Source organism: Gossypium arboreum, chromosome 8 (genome assembly GCF_025698485.1).
Source record: "Gossypium arboreum isolate Shixiya-1 chromosome 8, ASM2569848v2, whole genome shotgun sequence".
Taxonomy (NCBI): Eukaryota; Viridiplantae; Streptophyta; class Magnoliopsida; order Malvales; family Malvaceae; genus Gossypium; species Gossypium arboreum.
In genome coordinates this window covers 23007538-23028186 of record NC_069077.1, presented here as the reverse complement: position 1 = coordinate 23028186, position 20649 = coordinate 23007538, and the positions used below count along the sequence as shown (strand labels likewise).

At 32.8% G+C, this 20649-nt stretch overlaps 2 protein-coding genes across 2 annotated transcripts; both read left to right on the top strand.

Moving 5' to 3' along the window:
- Positions 1-1070: 1070 nt before the first annotated feature.
- On the top strand, positions 1071-3918 carry LOC108467699 (F-box protein At5g07670-like). The gene is made up of 2 exons (XM_017768433.2): positions 1071-2628; positions 3251-3918. The coding sequence occupies exons 1-2, from the start codon at positions 1532-1534 to the stop codon at positions 3522-3524; spliced, it is 1371 nt and encodes a 456-aa protein (XP_017623922.1). The 5' UTR covers positions 1071-1531; the 3' UTR covers positions 3525-3918.
- A 1390-nt stretch (positions 3919-5308) lies between these two features.
- On the top strand, positions 5309-6901 carry LOC108467952 (protein transport protein Sec61 subunit beta-like). The gene is made up of 2 exons (XM_017768782.2): positions 5309-5457; positions 6551-6901. The coding sequence occupies exon 2, from the start codon at positions 6553-6555 to the stop codon at positions 6796-6798; it is 246 nt and encodes an 81-aa protein (XP_017624271.1). The 5' UTR covers positions 5309-5457; positions 6551-6552; the 3' UTR covers positions 6799-6901.
- The last annotated feature ends 13748 nt before the right edge of the window (positions 6902-20649 follow it).

Here is a 20649-nt window from a genome sequence, read left to right as displayed (position 1 = left end):
AATGATTGTAAATAGTTTTAGAGATATTGAATAAAAAAGTTACCTCACAAGTGGCTATTAGAGTGATCATGGTTGGGTGGCCTGGCTGCCCAAGGCCCTTAGAAAAATGGGAGGTTTGGGTAAAAATATAGGCCGAAAAATAGGCTTGGGCAAAAACGAGGCCCGTTTAAAAAAGCGGGCAGACCTCGAGTAAGAGTTTTTGGCCCGAGCCCAGCCCAGCCCACCCTACCAATTATATATTAATATATTTTTATTTTTAATTATTTTAAATTTTTAATATAACTATTTTTATTATATTGTTAATTTGTGTATTGTTTTAAGAATTGTTTTAGTATTATTTTATTTGTTTTAATATTTATTTTTATGTTTTTAAATATATTTGATTTATTATATTTTTAAATTTTTTATTTAATAAAATAAGAAAAAAATTAATATGGGTCGGGCCGGGCGGACTCGAGCTTAGTAATTTTATTTCGGGCCGGGCCGGGCCCGGGCCTCGTAGATGGGCCTAAAAGTTTACTTGGGCCCGGCCGAACTCGGCCCGGCCCGGCCCATGATCACCTCTAGTGGCTATATAGGGAGTTTATTTATTTATGATAAAACACATTTTCGATCCCTATCAATTTTAAATTGAGTAAATAAGGATAATTAGTTATAATATTAATAATTTTAATTAATTGTACCGATTTTGATTGATATAATAACAAATTTAGTTATCGATGTTTATATATCTTGTGTAAATATTGAAAGAATGTGAAAATTTTGGGGAGATAAATTAGATAAATTAAGACTAAATTTATAAAATGTGTAAATATTATGAGTTAAATAATTAAATGAAGACTAAATTGACAAATATGTAAACTTTAAAAGTTAATTAATTAATTTTGAAAACAAGTATAATTTGATTAGAAAAGAGGAAATTAGTTGTGAGGAATCATAAAGTTTTATTACCTTGATTTTTCATTGGGGAGTTAAGTTGGTGACAAGAACTGAAAGGGTTGAAACAAAATCTTATCCACAAATAAAGTGGGTTTTCACAGGTTAAAAGAGACAAAAGTAATAAGCTTTTAAAGTACACCACCAGTTATTATGGCAAACGCAATCCAACACAATGCCAATCGCTGTAATAACAAATACCTCAGAAAAAGTTTTCCTTTTTTCTTTTTTTGAGAGAGAGTCAAGTAATTACTTGGTAATCTTGCTTAGGATTAAGTGTGTTTTTTTTAATTTATTTAAAAAATTAATTAATCCATCTCAGCGACGGCTTTTACATTAGATTTTCCAAAATTTATTTAAAATACCATCCATACACTTACAAAATGCCAGATTCACCAGAACCACCAAACTCGCACAAGACAAACCCTAACCCTAGCTTTATCCCTAATTTTGGCCATTATTACCGTCAGGACTTGAGGTTAAAGCCACCCCCACCACCAAATGCCCAGGGGAGGCCAAGTTGCATCAGTTACTCAAACCTTTCTTACCAGACATTTGGTTCACAGACCTAACTCTAAAGCATGTTATTTACAAGATGCAGCTTCATTTCCACCGTCCTCTCAGCAGCACCCGATCTACTTCTCCACCATCCGAGCCTGATTTAACATCCTTTCAGTCCTTTTCCTTCAACCCTTCCGCACCAGATTACACTTCCCTCCTCTCTGACGAACTCCTCCTCAATATACTCTCTAAGCTTCCCATCTCTCAACATGTCTCTAATTCCTTGGTCTGTAAACGTTGGTTGCACCTTCACGGCCGATTGGTGTACTCCCTTAAAGTTGCAGATTGGTCCTTTGTTACTTTGGGTCGGGTATTTACCCGGTTTCCCAATCTCACCGATTTAGACCTCGTTCGTTCGTGTATTCAGATGCCGAAGAGCTCTGGCATTATAGTAACCCACAAGACTATGTCGGTTCATGTCGATACTCATTTCATTCTCGAAGGATTTCTTGAAGAAACGGCGTTGTTGCCATCGAATGCGGTGGACCAAGGGCTTAGAATGATAGCCGGAAAGTACCCGAATTTACAGAGATTGGCGGCGACCGGGGCAAGCGAAGAAGGGTTGTTGAGAATAGCAGAGGAGTGTCCTACATTGCAAGAATTGGAGCTTCATTGCTGCGGGGATTTGGCTTTGAGGGGTATTGCAGGGATTAAAAATTTACAGGTAGTGAAACTAATGGGGTTCATTGGTGTGTTCTACAATTCAACGATTTCAGATATTGGGTTAACGTTATTAGCTCAAGGGTGTAGAAGGTTAGTTAAGCTCGAGCTTTGTGGCTGTGAAGGTAGCTATGATGGGATTAAGGCGATAGGAAAATGCTGCCAAATGCTCGAAGAATTGACCCTTTCTGAACATAGAATGGATGGTGGGTGGTTATCTGGGCTTTCGTTTTGTGGGAATTTGAAGACTCTGAGGCTTAGGTCTTGTAAAAGTATTGATAAGAGTCCAGGGGCGGATGAGCATTTGGGGTCCTGTTTGACTCTTGAAGAGTTGCATCTGCAGGGCTGTCAAGTTCGGGACAAGCAAAGTGTTAAAGCTTTGTTTTTGGTTTGTGAGAATGTTAGGGATATTGTGTTACATGATTGTTGGGGTTTGGAGGACGATGTGTTTAGCCTTGCAAGTATTTGTAGGTACGAGACTCCTTTCTCATTTCTAATAGCATTGTTTCTTTTACTTGGATTTATGCTTCATGTGATATATCCATCTATAGGAGGATCGAGTTAAATTAGCTGACAGTTTCCTGTGTTAGATTGTTTGCAATCATTGATTCCTATAAGCTACCTGTTGTTTGTTTCATAATGCATTGTTATTGTGTAGGAAACTGGTGATTTTATTAGAGAATAGTGTGAACAGAGCTGAGAGATAAAAATTAGTGGATGAGGTTTTGAAGGGTTTCTTCTTTTAAACAAGGGACCCTTTTAGTCTTGCAATTTTGTCGAGAAAATTTGTGTCTTTGATGGTTGATTTAATCTTATAGTCATCTGCACTAACATAGCAATTAAATTTCCGGAGGGTTCAGAATTGGGATTCCTTCCAAATGACCATGTAGGCATTCCCTTCCTCTTGATGCTCAATAGGTTGAAATGTCTCAGTCATCTGCCATGGCTTGGCTTTGAAATCCCAGTTTTGTTCCCGCCTGTTGATTTTTGTTGATAATCATGATGCGATCTCATTTTGATTCCGTTTTCTGCTCCTCACCTTAGAAATCTGACTGTAGATTTATATTTCTTTTTCCTTGTCTCCACTTTATAGGAGAGTGAAGCTTCTTTCTCTCGAAGGATGCTCGTTGCTAACTATCAAAGGTCTGGAGTTGGTAGTGCTTTCATGGAAAGAGCTTCAACGATTGAGAGTGATGTCGTGCAACAATATCAAGGATACTGAAGTCACACCTGAACTGGCAACCTTGTTTTCTGTCCTGAAAGAGTTGATATGGAGACCAGATTCCCGTTCTCTGCTATCATCAAATCTTGCAGGGACTGGAATGGGAAGGAAAGGCGATAAATTCTTCAAGAGATCAAAGAATTGATTGTGCTGCCTATTTCCATACATCTAGGTTTGATGTAGTTAATGCACATATGAACCAAATAGTAGTAGTAGCTGCAAAGAAAATGCGATAGAAACACGACCCTTAGGATTCTACAATCACCATCCATGCTATAAGTGTAGATGGTGAAGCAAGAATTACTTTGATAAATGTGTTTTTGGTGCCTGGGAATGTTGTACCGTGTAATTTTTCATTGAGGTTAGATTTTTTTAATTTTATTAACAAGTAGAATCATCTGACTTGTTAGTTGATGTAAAACACAAGGGTTAATGATGTAGTTTACACAGTTTTATGCTCTTTGTTCAAACTCACTGTAATTAGGATCTATTTGATTACCTTTATTTATGGAATAAATGATCTTTTTATTTAGGATCAATGTTAGAGATGCCTTGGTTTTTTTTTTCTTTTAAATATTTTATATTCATATTTTGTTAAAAAAAAAAAAACTAAGCATCTCAAATGGAGCTTTATCAAACAAATAAAACATATGTGATTTATTGTATGGTCATTTTTAATAATTCATACATCATTAGCAAAAGTAAATTATTGCCACACATACATCATTAGTAGGGCAAAATTAGAAAATTCTTTTAGGGGTTGAAATAAATTATAATTTTTACGATAATTTATATTTTAATAGTCTATATATTTATAATTTTAAAGAATTAAATTAAAATTTTATTATTTTTAAGAGATTAAAATATAATTTTATATTTATTAATTTAAAATATTAAATAGTCTAAATGAAAAAATTCTATTCGATGATTACCCCTGATCATTAGATTTATGATTCAATTTTTTGACGTGGGTATGCGAGTGAACACCTTCAATTAATGGGCCAAATATTGCAATATTGCAGTTCTACAATATAATCATTTTTAAGTAGTAGGGATGGCAACGGGACATGTAATTGTTTTTGGTTCCCAAAGTCCCAATCAAAATTTTAACATATTTTATCTTAAATTTTGCTTACAGGTTTAAAATTTGATCTAAATTTTTTTCAACAAAAAGTTAATTGGAAAACCTTCTTACTACTCCTTCAATTTTTTAAAAATAAAATAAAAATAAAAATAAAATAAAAATAAACATAAAAATAAAAAAGATGCTCCAGTCCGATCTAACCTCTAAGAAATAGGATCTAAAATTTTGGAATCAAATCTTAAAATGTGTGCTTATTTTGCTAATTTTATACTTGTTATCTACCATATTTACATACTTTTACATTGAATTTGGAGTTAAAAGGAAATAATAGTAAGGTAAAAGTATCGCAAACATTCTTATATTATAAATTAAATTATATTTTATCTCTTCAACTCAAAAATGAGTAAAATAGTCTTTATATGTTATATCAAATAACAAATTAGTTTTTTGTTAAAAATTTCATCTATTTCTATAAATAAAATTGGTCTCGATGTATATATGGCATGCATATGTAATTACTTAGTTCTTTTGTTAGTTATGCTTGTTTTTTATAATAAAATAGATAAATTTTAATAGAAAGAACTAGTTTGCTCGTTAATCTAAACTATAAGGATTAATTTACCTTTTTAAACAAAAAAATACAATTTAACTCTTAATATAGAAGTTTTTATGGTATTTTTACCTAATACTACTGGCGCAAAAAGGAGAAAATGTATATAAATTGGGTCAACTAGGCCTATCCAGGTTGGGCCTAGTTAGCCTGCACAATCGTAAGCGTTGGAAACAATTTCACATTGGCCAGTTTTTCAATAGGAGTACACGTGGCCGAAATTTATTGGGCGGTGGTGCGTGGAAATGCCCAGCAGCGCCGTCCCTAAAATCGAAGCATAAAGCCCACAAATTGTGTTCAAAGGGGGAGTATATAGTCGAAAAGATATTAAATAGTCTTGTCCAAAAGCTTGCGAACTCATATCCGAATTCCGAGTCGACTCAGGCGAGTTTCTCTTCTCCCTCTCTTTCATCTTCCATTTTATTTTCATTTTTGCATGTTTATAAAAACGATGGTTCTTATCTCTTTCTGGCATCCATACACAATAAGATCGATCTACTAGATTGCTTGCATGTAGATCTGGTTTTCAGATCTGATTCTTTTACATCGTTTTTTATGTGTTGTTTCTAAAGATATTCAAGTTTTAGCTTTTGAAAATTCCTCATGTATGCTTCTTATAGGATTTGGAGCATGCATAAATGTTTAATTCAATTTTGATGGATTGATTTCTATGATTTACCTTTTACTGCAATTTAATTTGGCATAATTCAATTGGATTAGACCATAAAGATTTTAATTCAAGTTTTGATGGTTTTGAATTGATCATAGATTACGATTCTTCTATTGGATTTAGTTTGAACATGGTTTATGATTATTTAGCTTAATTGATTAATAGTCGTGGAGCTTTGTGAAATTTTGGGTATCTTTGCCACTTCTCAAAACTATCTATACACTATATTGATCCCCTCTGGCCTTTTGGCAACATTCTTGTTTTGTTCCTTGAAAATTTCTTGTTATTCTCTTGTCCTCCGTTTGGAAGTTTGGAAGTTTGGATTTTGGATTTCATTTATTATTTAATAAGAATAAAATGCATAATATATGAGCAAATTAATTGAAATTAAAAAATATTAGGATATTCAATATAATATATATTAGATGGGTTTGTCAAATCCTAAAAATTTTAACAATTTTAAATTCATTACTATTCAAATCTATGGATTTGAGAAACTAATGTAAATGTTACATTTTAATTAGTTTACTAGATTTAAAATCCGTAACATATTCCAACATTGGTATAAAAAAGAGCTTTGAAAAAAATTCATGTCATGCACATACTCGTATCAAAAACTCATTTTTGTGTGAACATAGTATATGTATTGCATATAGCATGGCAGGGCAGTCATTCTTCACTATGCTCCCATCAATAAAATTTAATGAATAAATTTTCATATATATATATATATATATATTGATTCTGAAAACACCGATTGTCTAAATTTTGATCTAGTATTGAAAATAGAAGTTGGTTGTCATATAGGAATGGCAACTGGAACAGCACCACCAAGAGGAAGTGCAGCAGCAGCTGCAAACATGCGGAGGAGGAGAACGACAAGTGGTGCAGGTGCCTCGGGAGGAGCTGCTGGCACAATGCTTCAGTTTTACACAGATGATGCCCCAGGGCTGAAGATCTCTCCAAATGTGGTGCTTGTCATGAGCATTGGTTTCATTGCATTTGTTGCCATTCTCCATGTCATGGGCAAGTTGTATTTTGTTCGTAAGGAGTAGGGAGGGGCTTTCCTCAATACCTGTATTAACAAGTACCAAACAAAGATCAATGTTGTAGTTTTCAGTTTTGCTTAATAAATGGATTTTGATTTGATTTCTCCAATATTTGGCGTACTGTGAAGTCTAAATTGATCCTTGTTTATGCTCAACTTGGTCCATGCAGTGGTATTTTTTTTTTAATCAAGTTTTACTGTTTATGCTCAAATATGTTAGGTCTGGAATCATCTCTTTGAAGTTTTTGAGATTGTAGTGACTACTAGCCTTCATTTTTTCTTGGAAGTATCCGAACCCATATTATTGTGATTTTATCTCCATTCCATTCAATTTAAATCAAATCAAATTTGTTTCTAAGATCTTATAAAATTAAGAATTAAAATAAAAAAAACTGAAATATTTTATAAAATTAAGAAATTGTTACAAATGATAATTCATTATGTTTGTCCATAATTCCTTAGAACTAAGTATGTAAAAGACTGTAAATGAACCCAAAAAAGGAACACAACTATTCTCATATTATGTTTAGGAAAAAGAATCATTTATTAAGGAAAGTAAAATGCAAGTATCCAAGTCAAAAGGCTCACTCCATACGCAAAACATTGAGTAAACTCTTCGAGAAAGACGGGAGGGGAATTTCGTCCCACCAGAATATAGACACTGTAATTGTGTCTTCAATAGTAAACAATTGTAAATCAGTGTACCAAGCTCAAAAGCATCACTCGACTTGCGCAAAAGCGCATTGACTATCGTCAAGCAATCCGACTCTAATATCACATTATCGAGCAGTATAGATTTTAACTAAGAGAGCACCTCATGGATTGCAAATGCTTCTGCTAGACAAGGGTTTAAAAGGGCTTCCCCAAATTCAGGAAAACACTTCACAACATGGCCATCGTAATCACATACTACCGCTGCAAATCCAACAGCCCCGTTTTGCTCCAAATGAGCTGTATCAACATTACATTTGTAGCAGCCCACAGGGGGGCGACCATTCATCCAAGTCGCCGCCAGCAGCTTCCGAACCTGTCTAAAAACAGCCAACAGTGCCCGGCTGCGCAGCAGCGAACATACTCGTGGGTTACTACCAAATATGCAGAAATGCATCATCCATTCGCACCAGATTAGTCGCAGACGAGTCTTAACCCTTCCACAGCAGCAGGTTTTGATGCACCCATAAGAACCATAGCAGAATGAGGCATCGCTGCGTGTGACCAAGCACAGATGAGGCGAATATACCAGTGAGAAACTCGACAGTAGACTGGGGAAAAGCCAACCGCTTTCCAAACAGCTCATGCCTTGGGGCAAAGTAGTAGGACATGGTCTAAGTCTTCGGTGCCCTCACAACTTGAGCACAAAGGAGCCACCGAAATGCCCTTCTCCACTAGTTGAAATTTTAAGATACATATTAAATCGTACATATATTAAATCTTTGATTTTATTGTAAAACTTATTGTAAAATTTTAAGATACATATTAAATCGTACATATATTAAATCGTACAATGGAGAATTTTATTTTTAAAAAATTATTTATAATGATTTCCAATGGTTATGAATTGTTGTGTTTTTTATTTAGTTTTGAATGTGTTTAATTTCGTTGGCAGCATTTGATTTTTTATTGTTGCGGCTTTAAGGTATATATAATATTTGATTTTATTGTAAAACTTTTGGTAATTGTGTATCTAAGGTTTTAATTGCGGAGACAGTATTAGTTCATTGGTTTATACGTTTAAGAATAAATGGTTTTCATGCTAATCAGTTTAATGATATATTTAGTCTTGGAGTTATAGGTAGATGCAAAGTAAGTCGGTAATATTTTTATTATATGCATATATATATATATACATATATATATATATATATATATCGATGAATTTAAGGAAATAATGCATGATTTTATTTTGCATGAATTTGATTATAAACTTTGGTTAAATTTGGTTTTGACATATATGGTTTTGAAAAAAAATCACTTAAAAGATTAAGGTTTTCAGTTTTTTTTTTATTGCACTATCTAGGCAACCTTATTTTGGAGACTATAAAGTAATAAAAAGTTTTGACCTTTAACTGTTATGGAAATTTTAGATTTGAATATTGATATAGTTATACATATTTTAAAATAACCTAATTGAAATAATAAGTCGCCAAAGTGGCTTTTGATATTGAAATTATTTTATTTTAAAATATAAAAGGTTGTGTGCATGTAACTTAAGCTACTTTAATGTTGATTGGCGCAAAGGAAGGTTAATATTAACAAAATTACATTTGCAACTATGGTAATAAACATGTGATGATTATTCGGTTTTACATATGAGCAGTAAATCGGCCCAAAGGAAGATTTATTGTTCGGCATGTTCTTATTGTCGGTGTTTAATACATCACTTACAAGTTAATATTTTGTCTAAAGATGAAATATTAATTGAGTATCCGATATCTTGAGATAGGGTTTACCTTTATTCAAAAATTATTTTAGTTTAAATTTGAAGTCTTATTTGAGGTTGTTTTTGATTTATTCAACTATTATTATATTTGCCAACATCAATGTATGTTGTTTTGGGAAATATATATACATATATATACTATTATCTTTAAATATGATTGAAAGATGGAATTAAAAGAAATATTTTGAAACAAATAAATTCAGATTTTAGCTTTGGGATTTAATTAAGAATGTCTAATATTTTAAATCGATTAGTCGAAACAAAATACCGTTAAAGTGACATCTTTTGCGTATATTAGTTTATTTAAAATATCAAGATGATTATATATTTTTGTGATTCATGCGTTTATTAATTGACCTAAAGGTAAGTTAATATTGGTAGAATTGGTAGAATTTCAACGACATTTGTGGTGATAAATGTGTGACAATTATAAGGTACTTTATGCGAGCAATATATTAGTCCAAAAATTAATTCATTGTTTGACATAATTTATTATAAATGTTTGATTGCTACAATAAGAGTACCACTTACTGTTAATATTACTGTCCAAAGACTTGATATTAATGTTGTGCTTGGTATCTTGAGATGAGATTACCCATTATCTTGAATTTATTGTTTACTTATGAATATTGATGTGAGCTTTTTTTTTTTGTTCTATATTCATCTAGTTCATCTTCTGCTGCAATAATATATGCTATTATAAATTCTATACCCATGCTTAATGGGACTAATTTTAGTGAATGAAAAAGACACTTACTTATAGTGCTTGCTTGTATGAATATAGACCTTACACTAAGGGAAGAACAACCCATACATCTCATTGCAGAAAGCACCTCTTATGTTAAAAGGGATTTTTAGAGGTGAGATCATTCAAACCGCATGAGTCTAATGATCATAAAGCACATCATTCTAGAAACCTTTAGGGGCATAGAATCTAAAAAGATTACTCAGACCAAGTGTTTTCTTGACGAAATTGAAAAATGTTTTGCTAAAAATGATAAGGTTGAGATGACATCACTTCTGACTTCTTTGATGTCTATGAAGTATAAGGGTTAAGGAAATATAAGGGAGTACATTATGGAGATGTTTCATGTTGCCTTAAGACTTAAGACATTTAAGATTGAACTTTTTAAGGAATTGCTTGTTCTTAGGGTTTTGGTATCGCATCCTGCACAGTTTAACCAATTTAAAATTAGTTACATCTGTCATTAGGAGAAATGGACTCTAAGTGAGCTCATTTCTTATTGTGCGTAAAATGAAGAAAGGTTGAAACATGATAAATATGAAAATGCTCATTTGGCCAATGCTTCTAAAGCCAACAGCTTACATTCTGAATAGAATACCCACTAAAGTAGTTGCAAAAACAACTTATGAGCTTTGGATAGGTCGAAAGCCTAGTTTAAAGCACTTTCACATTTGGGGATGTCTAGTTGAAGCAAGACCCTATAGGCCACATGAAAAGAAATTAAATTCTAAAATAGTAAGCAACTACTTTATTGGTTATTTTAAGTGATCTAGGGGCTATGAGTTTTATGATCCCACAATTAGAAAGATTTTTGAGATGGGAACTGTATTTTTTTTAAGGATGTTGAGTTTGGAGGGAGAAATAAGGTTAGAGACATTGCTTTTGAGGAGGAATTGGATTCTAACTCAATTCCCGCTATCATTTTTGACGATGTTTAGGTTCTCATACCTATGATTTATCAAGAAGTGAATTAGAACCTTAATAAGACAATGTTGGACAACTTCCTATTCAAGTTGAGGTAATTATTCCAGAAGAACAAACTCAACAATCTCAAGAACGAATGTCATTAAAAAGGTCCACTAGAGAAAGGGTTATAATTGCTTTAGTGGAATATTTTGACCTTAAACTGTATTAGATGAATGTTAAGTTAATGGTATCTTAATGGTAGCATTGATCATACATTTATATGGTGCAACTAGAAAACTTTGTGTCTGATGATGCAAAGTTAATGATTTACAAATTAAAGAACTTCATCTATAGTGTAAGCAAACTTCTCATCAATAGTATAACAAATTTTACCAAATGATTATCTTATTTGATTTAGAGATAAATTTGGTTGATAATTATATATACCACAAGTTCAGTGGGAGTAAGGTTCTGTATTTGGTTTTATATGTTAATGAAATACTGCTTGTCAATAAAAAGGTAAGTTTCGACTAATACCCCAAGAATGATTTTGAGATTAAGGAAATGCATAAGATTCTCTATGTCTCAAGAGTGGGGAGTCTAATGTATGTTTAAGTTTGTACACATTTGAATATGGTGTACATTGTTGGGATGTTAGGTTGATATCTAAGCAACCTTGGTTTGGACCCTTAGATAGCATCCAAAAGGGTTATGAGGTATCTTCAGAGAATAAAAGATTACATGCTCACATGTCAGAGGTCTAATAAGTTAGAGATCATCAAGTATACATACTTCGATTTTGATGGAAAGTTGATGTAAAATTTTATCAGTAAGGTACAAATTGTGATAGACTTTAAGTTCCTAGTTTTGGTGGAATATTGATCCAATAACAACGGAGCATATCAAAATCAAAACACATAGAATTTAAGTTCTTAGTTGTTAAAGTAAAAGATCAGAGTGGTTAAGTGCCTATAGAGCATACTGGGACAAACTCCATGATTGCGAATTTGTTTACTAAGGGACTACCACTCAAGGTTTTTTATGAGCGCACTACTTATATAAGTGTAATGTCATTTGAGAATATTTGGTTTTAGTGGAAGGTTGTACTTTTTAATGCTTTTATGTTATAAACACATTTTGAGTTATTTCAGTTTATGAATATTAAGTTTATTTTCTACAGAAATAAAGTTTATTTGGTTTATTCACACTTTAATTTTGGTAATGTTTGATCTCACAACGTTTAAGGAGGACTAGTTGGAAACATACATGTTTAGATCATATTGCATATAATTTCCATGCTACATATCCATACTTGATCTATGTCATTTGGTTGTGTTAATATACATGATCAGGGATTGATTTAGTTACGATATATACAACGAAAGTCTCTTTGGTTCTATGTTAACATAATTAATGGACTAGATTATTCGGTTGGATATGATAGTAAACTTTTGAGCTCATAAGGTTATCTAATGACATGTAATTATAGAGTAATTAATATAAATGGTCCAAGTGGGAGATTGTTGGAAAATATGGACATCTCATATATAATAAGGGTAATTACATGTTATTATTTACTATCATAATAGGTTAGCCCAAATTAAAAGTGATCTAATTTGGTTAAGGTTTATTGGGTTTTAATTATTAAATAAAGTATGGGTCAAATATGTATTGATTTGAAAAAGTTATATATTAGGGTTATGGTCCCCAAATTACGTATAAGATAACTTTTCTAACATCCCATCTTTAGAAAAGAGAGAGCCATCTTCTTTTGATTACTTATGTGCCAATTCAAAAGATTAAAACTGCAAGATCCATAAATTTTAAGAAATCGATGAATTCAAGAACTTTTCCTCATCTAGTTTTATTCTTGATTTATTCTAGATGATTTGATATGATAGATCCTAGTTTATGCTCTTTTAAGTTTTATATAAGTTATTATTTTACGGTTCTAACATCACTCACATCATTAGAAAACACAGATAAGGCCACCCTATAGTCGAACTTAACCGTGTATTGTCCATTCGTGTCATAGTGCCAAACCAATTGATCGACTGGAGAATGATAGCTGATTGGGTTTTGTAGGACCCACTCTGCATCAGTAGGCGAAAGAAGCTCGTAAATATACTCCCTATTCCAAGAGCGCACATTGGCTTTGAACAAATCAGCTACCCTCATAACCTCCATCCCCATTAATGGATTTTAGTCAACATAGAAGTTACTGTCATTACTAAGCTACAAATCATGAAACACGATGAATTTCCTGCCCATTGCCCACACGCCACCTGGTCCCCTTAGTAATCAACTTCTTCACTGAAAATATGCTACGCTGCACGGAGGATGAGTTACTACACTCACTAGCTTTAAGAAAGTTACCATCGGAGAAATATTATGCTTGGATGAAAATGAGTAACTAAAGCATCGAGATGATATAACTCGAGCAGCTTAATTACCCAACAAAGCCAAATTGAAGCAGTGTAAAGCACAGAACCCCATCCCTTCAAATTTCTTTAATGCACATTATCAATGCCAAGAAGCCCATCTAATTCCTTTTGACCTATCACTTGCCACCTCTACCAGTATCAGTTCATCAGCTTTTGCAGCTCATCATATATACTACAGGGAACCAAAAATCCTTTATATAGTTGTTGAGTAATATTTTTTGTATCGTATGAAGGGAAACACATAGGGTATTTATACATGTTTCTACTGTTACTATTATAGCTCACAATAGGGCTCACTGTTTTGTCTCAGCCTTTGGGCTGGTGGTACTGACATTCCCTGTCCCTGGTGCTGACATTCTTTGGGCCTCCTTTGGCTTATTAGACGCTTGCCTGAGGAACACGTAGTCCTTTCTGATCCTGGGACTGACTCTCCCAGCAAACTTCGCACATGCCAGTCACGAGCAGGGATCCCTTGCAGGGCTCGCAATCCCTTTCATAGTTATAGCTCGCGACCTCATCCTTGCGAGGCTTATGCAAGCTCCCTTTGCAGGCTTCTCGCGTTAGACATCTTTGCGAACATCTAGCATTCTCACGAGATCGTCAGTTGACTATGCTTGTAGGCGAACATTATTCTTCCAGGTCGGGTTCATTTCGGTTGGAGACCCAAATCCTATCGGTCACTTCAAAGTTAGCATTCAACTTAACACTTAAACATATGTATTCACAACTATAGTTCTTACAATTCCCCATCTCCTTTCATCATAATTTCATGCCATTAATACTCAAAATCACGATTGAAATGTCATTCAAATTTTCTCATTTGACATTCAAAACATGACACTATGCTACATACATTTCATACCAAACTTTATATGCACTTAAAGTACCTTTTATCTCTCAATCAACTTAGCCATTATGCATCATTATTCACTATGTTAAAACTTATTAAATAATGATTATTCACCATGACAATCTCATCACAATAGCTCAATCATTCATATTCAAACATAGTCATTCTAATCAATACTAGATACATATCATATGCACATTTCAAAATCAAAACATACATTCATATAACCATTTAAACATACAACCAATATGCCCTCATTAGCACCAACAAAGCATTAACTCAAGTCATATACAAATCATGTCTTAATCATTGCATACCAGAAACTAAATCATGTGAATAACATCATTCAAACTTGCCATTATCATTAACCTTTTAAACACCAAACTTGACATAAACCATACCGCACATATCAAGTTACCAAATAAACTTTTATACAAACATAACCATTCAAAACTCAAACCACAATCAAGAACCAAAGTACCAACATTCAAGATAGACTAAAAAATAATCGCCTATATACATGCCATAAAATCAAGCTTTAAACAATTAAAAGATTACCAAAACAACATCATGATTGTAATAGCTCTTTTTTAGTTAAATCAGAACAATGGTTTGAGACCAAAAATATGAGGTCAAAATAATTATCTTTTATTATTTTAATGTCTATAGCATGATAGTATGATTGTGTAAAAATTTTGTTAAGAAATTTTATCGTTTGAGTGCTCAATTTGATAAAAAGGACTAAATCGCGTAAAGCGTAAAAGTTGTGTTCTAATAGATAAAGGAGTCTAATAGCTATATATATTTAAACTGGAGGTCCTTAAGTGGTAATTATACCATTAATTTTATTAGTAGACAAAGATAGACATCATTTAAATGAATTTTAATGTTTTAATTAAAGGTTATTTTAGTAATTTAATAAATAAATATAGCAAAATAAGTCTAACAAAACAAACTCTTTTATTCATCTTCTTCTAGCCAAATTATGGGGAGGAAAAACACACCATTTTTGAGCTTCTTCATTCAGCCACATCTCTTTGCTTGCATGTGAGTATTTTTCGTCCCGTTTTTAATAATTACTATATTTTTGAGATCGTTGTAGCTTAGCTAGCCCAAGGACTAATTTGAAAAACTTTAAAAGGTTTAGGGTTTTAATATTGATGAATATATGTGTATTTTGATGTTTTATGAAATAGATAAACAACATTTGTTAAGTGATTTTTGATAAAATTGTCAAATAGGGATTTAATTGAGAAATATAAAAATTATGTGGTAAATGTGTGAAATAAATGGAATATAGGGCTTTCTTGGGACTTAATTGAAATTTGGCTAGCAATTATATCAATTTGCATTTTTATGAGTTAGGGACTAAATTGTAAAGAAGTTGAAATATTAGGGGAAAAAGTGTAAAGTAGCCATAATATGAAATTTGGATTAAATTGAATAGAATTATAATTAAATAAGTTAAATTTGATTATATATAGATCAAGAAAAGCGAAGTTCGGATCTAGATCGGGGGAAAAACAAAGTATTGGACTAGTAGATCCTGTTCCGACGTTTTTATCATCAAGGAGCGTTTGTATGTTAATAAGAATTCATATAATTGTATTTTAAATACTTTATTATTGAATTAATTGTGAATACGATCTTACAAAAATGTTCGGTGAAGATTTGTCAATGTTAATGTAACATCCCGATTTAAGGCTTAGTCAGAACAGTAGTTTCGGGACCACAAACTGACATAATAAAATTTATTTTTATTATATTTTTATGGTCTACAATTTCACGGGATGATTTTGTGAAAACATCCGAAAGGACTGTTTTGTAAAAGTTGTAAAAACGAAATAAAAGGGTGTTATGATGAGAATTTTAGTTTGCTATAGTTATGAAAATGTTTGGCTAGGCTTATAAAATGAGAAAATTGAATAAAAATCATTTTACGAGCTTAGGGGTAAAAGTGTAATTTCAACAAAGTTTAGGGGCAAAAATGTAATTTTCCAAAATATGATTTTGAGTCAATTTGAATAACATGAGTCCTAAATAGGCCATTTTTGAAATGATAAATCACGAAAATCGAGATTCAGGCTTAAATCGGGAAAAAATAAGTTTTGGACTAAAATGGTAATTTTTCCGTTTTCGTATTCGAGGTAAGTTCGCGTGATTTAATAAGCATATTATTCATGTTATTTTTGTTATACATGAAATATATCTTGCTATGATTGTATTGAATTTGATGTTAATGGACATTTGATAGAAATTGACATTTTAAATGAAATGAATAAGTTTGTTGAAAACTAGGTGATATGTTGTTTTTGGTTGTATGGACTAATGCCCAAATAAACATGAAAATGTGTCAAATTGAATGTACATTGCATGATCATCTATGCATATTGATATACTTGATGAAAAGAGAAAATCTCGGTTGAATAAAAAGGGATATCCGATGGATAAATCATTGTTTACATGACATGAGATCTTGCATGTGTTGCAGAAAAGGATTTAGCCCGGACTGGTAATCCGTTGATCTCAATATAGAAAGGATCTAGCCTGGACGGGTGTTCCTCAAGTGATCAAGCCTCCCGAAGAATATGGGTGCATTAAGGATTTAACTCGGACGGGTAATTCGATTAAGAATTGAATTTAGCCTGGATTGGTAATTTAGATCCGAACTTATGAGAGTGTATGTCATTGTAAGGGATTTAACCTGGGTTGGTAATCCCGACAACACTCTGTGAGTTATGATACGAGGGATTTAGCCTGGATTGGTAATCTCGCCGTAATGAATGAGGTTCGCGGGAGTGCATACTTGAAATGATTGCTTGCATGACTTGACGATAAATGTGATATCCATCGAGATTCTGAGGAATTCAACGGGAATTAATGAGAAATGGAATGGAAATACTTGAAATGATAAACTCATCTATGTTTAGATGATACTAGTATGATGTATATGATTGTCATGTTTAGATGAGTGGTTGTCCTAAGAGATAGCATAGGTACGTACTCGAAGCCCATGAGCATGTGTTTGCCATGTGAAATAAAATGGACTTGTGATAAGAGTGCAAATGAATGTGTGATATTTATGAGATTAGTTTCTATGACAAATTTGTGATAGTTATCATCATGTTGCACTAAGATAGATTATTACAATACCAGCTATCTGACTTTGAAAATCCACCAAAAATAATGAAAATTGATTTATAGGCTGAGTAAAATATTAAATTAAAGCTTATTGAGTCTAGTTTCAGATAAAGAAACGATGTAAGAAAAGGAATCTCATATGAGGAGATATTTGAATTTTTGTGAGACAGGGTCAGAGTGATCTCGGACTCCCCTATCTTAATTTTGGAAAATCATTAAAAATTGTACAAAAATGACTATAGGTTATAATTTGTATGCTTAAAATACTTAATGAGTATATTTTCAAAAAAAAAAAAATAGACAGAAGCATCATCCGAGTCCCGTACTATGAGATAATTAAGTTATAGTGAAGAGAGGTCAGAACTGCCAGGCAGTAAAACAAAGGTAACTTTAAATAATAAACTGTAATTATTGGCTGGACCAAAAATTCTAAAAATTTTATGGTAAGAAGATATGTGATTCTAGTTTTAGGGAAAATTAACGGTTCTCAATTTGAAGTCCCGTAGCTCTTGATACTAATAATTTAGTGACCGTGACTTAGGAAAACAGCTTGACTGGACTTTGAATAAATAGAAAGAATTTTAAAAATAGCATGTTATCACATTGCTTATTATTTTTCATGCGAGCTTACTAAGCGTAAATCTTACTCCCTCCTTTCCATTTCTTTAGCAATTTCAGGTCAGCTCGGGGTTGAAGATCGTCGGAGGTAGCATTACACTATCGAGACATCTTCGTTGGAATATTAATATATTTATGCTAGCGATTCCAAGTGAGTGGCATGTATAGGGACTTAGTTTTATGATAGATGTTGTTATGAGTAGCCAAATGTATTGGCTTATAATGATTCATTGTATATAGCCATGAGATGTGGCTTATAATGATTATGGCTTGTAAGCCTATTTATCCATGTTAAGCCATAATGTTTGTGATGTGGATATGCTTGTTGAAAATGCATGTTGGTGTATAACATGTGTGTATGATGAATGCTTCATGACCAATCGAATCGGTCATTGCTATGAGAAAATGCATGATATAGAAAAAAAAAGATGATGATGTTGATTGAACTTGAATGATCAAGGTCTAATGACACAAGTGATAAGTGAATAATTCTAGATTATTAGTAAATGTGGTGCAATAGTAAGGTTAATGGTCATGGATGTTTGCATCTAGACTTAATATTGCACGATCATGCAAAATAAGTGAATAATGACATGTTAATGTTAAGAATATATCTTAATGAAGGAGGTTAAATCATTAAAATGATGCCATGATATGTATCCTTAATATATGTAATGAATTGTGAAAATTAAGGGTAATGCAAAGGCTTGGAAAATAGCCTAAGTGTTAGTCACACGAGCAGAGACACAGCCATGTGTCTCAGCCATGTGGAGGGCACGGCCTAGCACACGAGCGTGTGGCTTGGCCGTGTGGTTCATTTTGCTTGATGACATCATAGTTAGAGAGTTACACGGCCTGAGGACATGGGCATCTTGAAGACACACAGGCGTGTCCTTGTGTCCCCACGAGCGTGTGGCTCCGCTTCATGAAAAAAAAATTCATAAATTTTCCCTGCAATCACCAAAATTTGCCCGGATTATTAAAAATGAAAAATTAATGGATAAAAAAATAAATATTTATTTATTTAATTTAAACAGTCCATAAAAGTTTTTTTACAAAGCCTAAATACACAGACCCAACAGCCAAATTTTACTAGACTAGCCCAGCCTAAACTAAGTCCCAAACAGTTGCAATGGACCCGTTACAGATTGGTAGCCCAAAACACCTCTACCCATTACAAACCCAAAATTTCCAGAGGCCCAATTGGCCCAAACATCTGCAGACCTAGGCAGGAAACCCTAGGGTTTCGCCTCTTTCTCTCAGCGCCATAAGCAGAAGGTTCCAGAAGCCAAGCCTCATGACTCTTCAGCTCCTGCTGTTCCAGCTACCCCATCAAGGCCATGATTCCAGGCCCCAAGTCACACTGAGATCAACGCCACCAGTGGACCATCGTCAAGCCTTTGCCATTTCTGAATTTTTCGCAAATACCTGCAAGACAATACAAAGGACACAAAAGCAGAGAAGGAAACACAACAGATACATAGAGCAAGAAAAAGGAGACTAAAAAGTATCTCAGCAAATCAAGGTCAAAGATACAGTGAGCAAGAAATAGAAAGAAATCGAAGATTTCTTTCCCAATTTTTGTAATAAATAGTGGTTATAAAAGCCCGAATTAAACCAATGTAAAGGGGGGGAAACGAATAAAAAAACAGTTTCAAAGGTGATTTTTGTTTTTATATTTTTGCCTTTCATTTCTCTATTGTCAGTATTGAAACATCTGAATGTTTATATGTATATATATACAAAAGTACTTTTAAAAAGAAAAGAGAGGAGGTTACCTAATGAATGACGAGCGAAAGGAAGGATTTTTCAAACCCTAGCCACCGTGTACGGTGGTTCTTAGGGTGGCGCGTGCGCGCGTGACTGAAGCGTGGCCGACGGAGGCCAGAGCCGGAGTTCCCCTCCTCCCTCTCTCTTTCATAGAATTTCTCTGAGTTTTTTTTTAGCAGGATTCTAAATGTTTTTTTAGTCAAAATATGACTTATATAGCCTACATAAAACGGTGTCGTTTTAAAACGACCGGATCCGCGCGTTGACCCGATTACCCGAGGAGGATCCGTGCGTTTTTTTTAAATAGGGATAATTGCTCAGTTAGTCCTTTTATTCTTTGTTACGATTATAATTACGCTCTATTTTATTTATGATTTGGCCCTATTGTTTTGTCTTAATTTTGATTTAGTCCCTACAGTAACTGCTATAAGTCCAAGATTAAAACGCAGCCGTTTTGGGAATGGGGCAATTTGCCCAATAAGTCCTTTTGCTTTACGCACTTTTTAATTAAGACCTTAATTCAGTTTATTTCTTTTAAATTCGCCCAGTAACTTTACTAAACTTTAAATCTAGCCCTTATATATTTATTATCATTATTATATATATATTCCATATACTATTTTTTTATTTTTATACTATATATGATAAGATTATTTTACCATATAATTATTTACGTTATCTATTATTTTTAACAGATTATTATTATTTTATATCATTATTTTTATTTTTACTTGTATTATATATTATTTATTTATACATATTATTTTTATATATAAACTTTCATTATTTTATATTATGTCTATTATATTTGTTATATATTTAAGTTATTTTTTAGCATTTATTTTATTTCTATTACTTATTTTTCTCTATATATATGTTATGTGTATCATATATTATCTAATATATTATTTATGTTTATATTATTCATTATACTATTTAAAATT

Excerpts from the sequence above, each read along its gene's own strand:
- LOC108467699 (XM_017768433.2), top strand. The coding sequence starts at position 1,532 with ATGCAGCTTCATTTCCACCGTCCTCTCAGCAGCACCCGATCTACTTCT. Across the intron at positions 2,629-3,250 it reads AGCCTTGCAAGTATTTGTAG|GAGAGTGAAGCTTCTTTCTC; the intron begins GTACGAGACTCC and ends TCCACTTTATAG.
- LOC108467952 (XM_017768782.2), top strand. The coding sequence starts at position 6,553 with ATGGCAACTGGAACAGCACCACCAAGAGGAAGTGCAGCAGCAGCTGCA.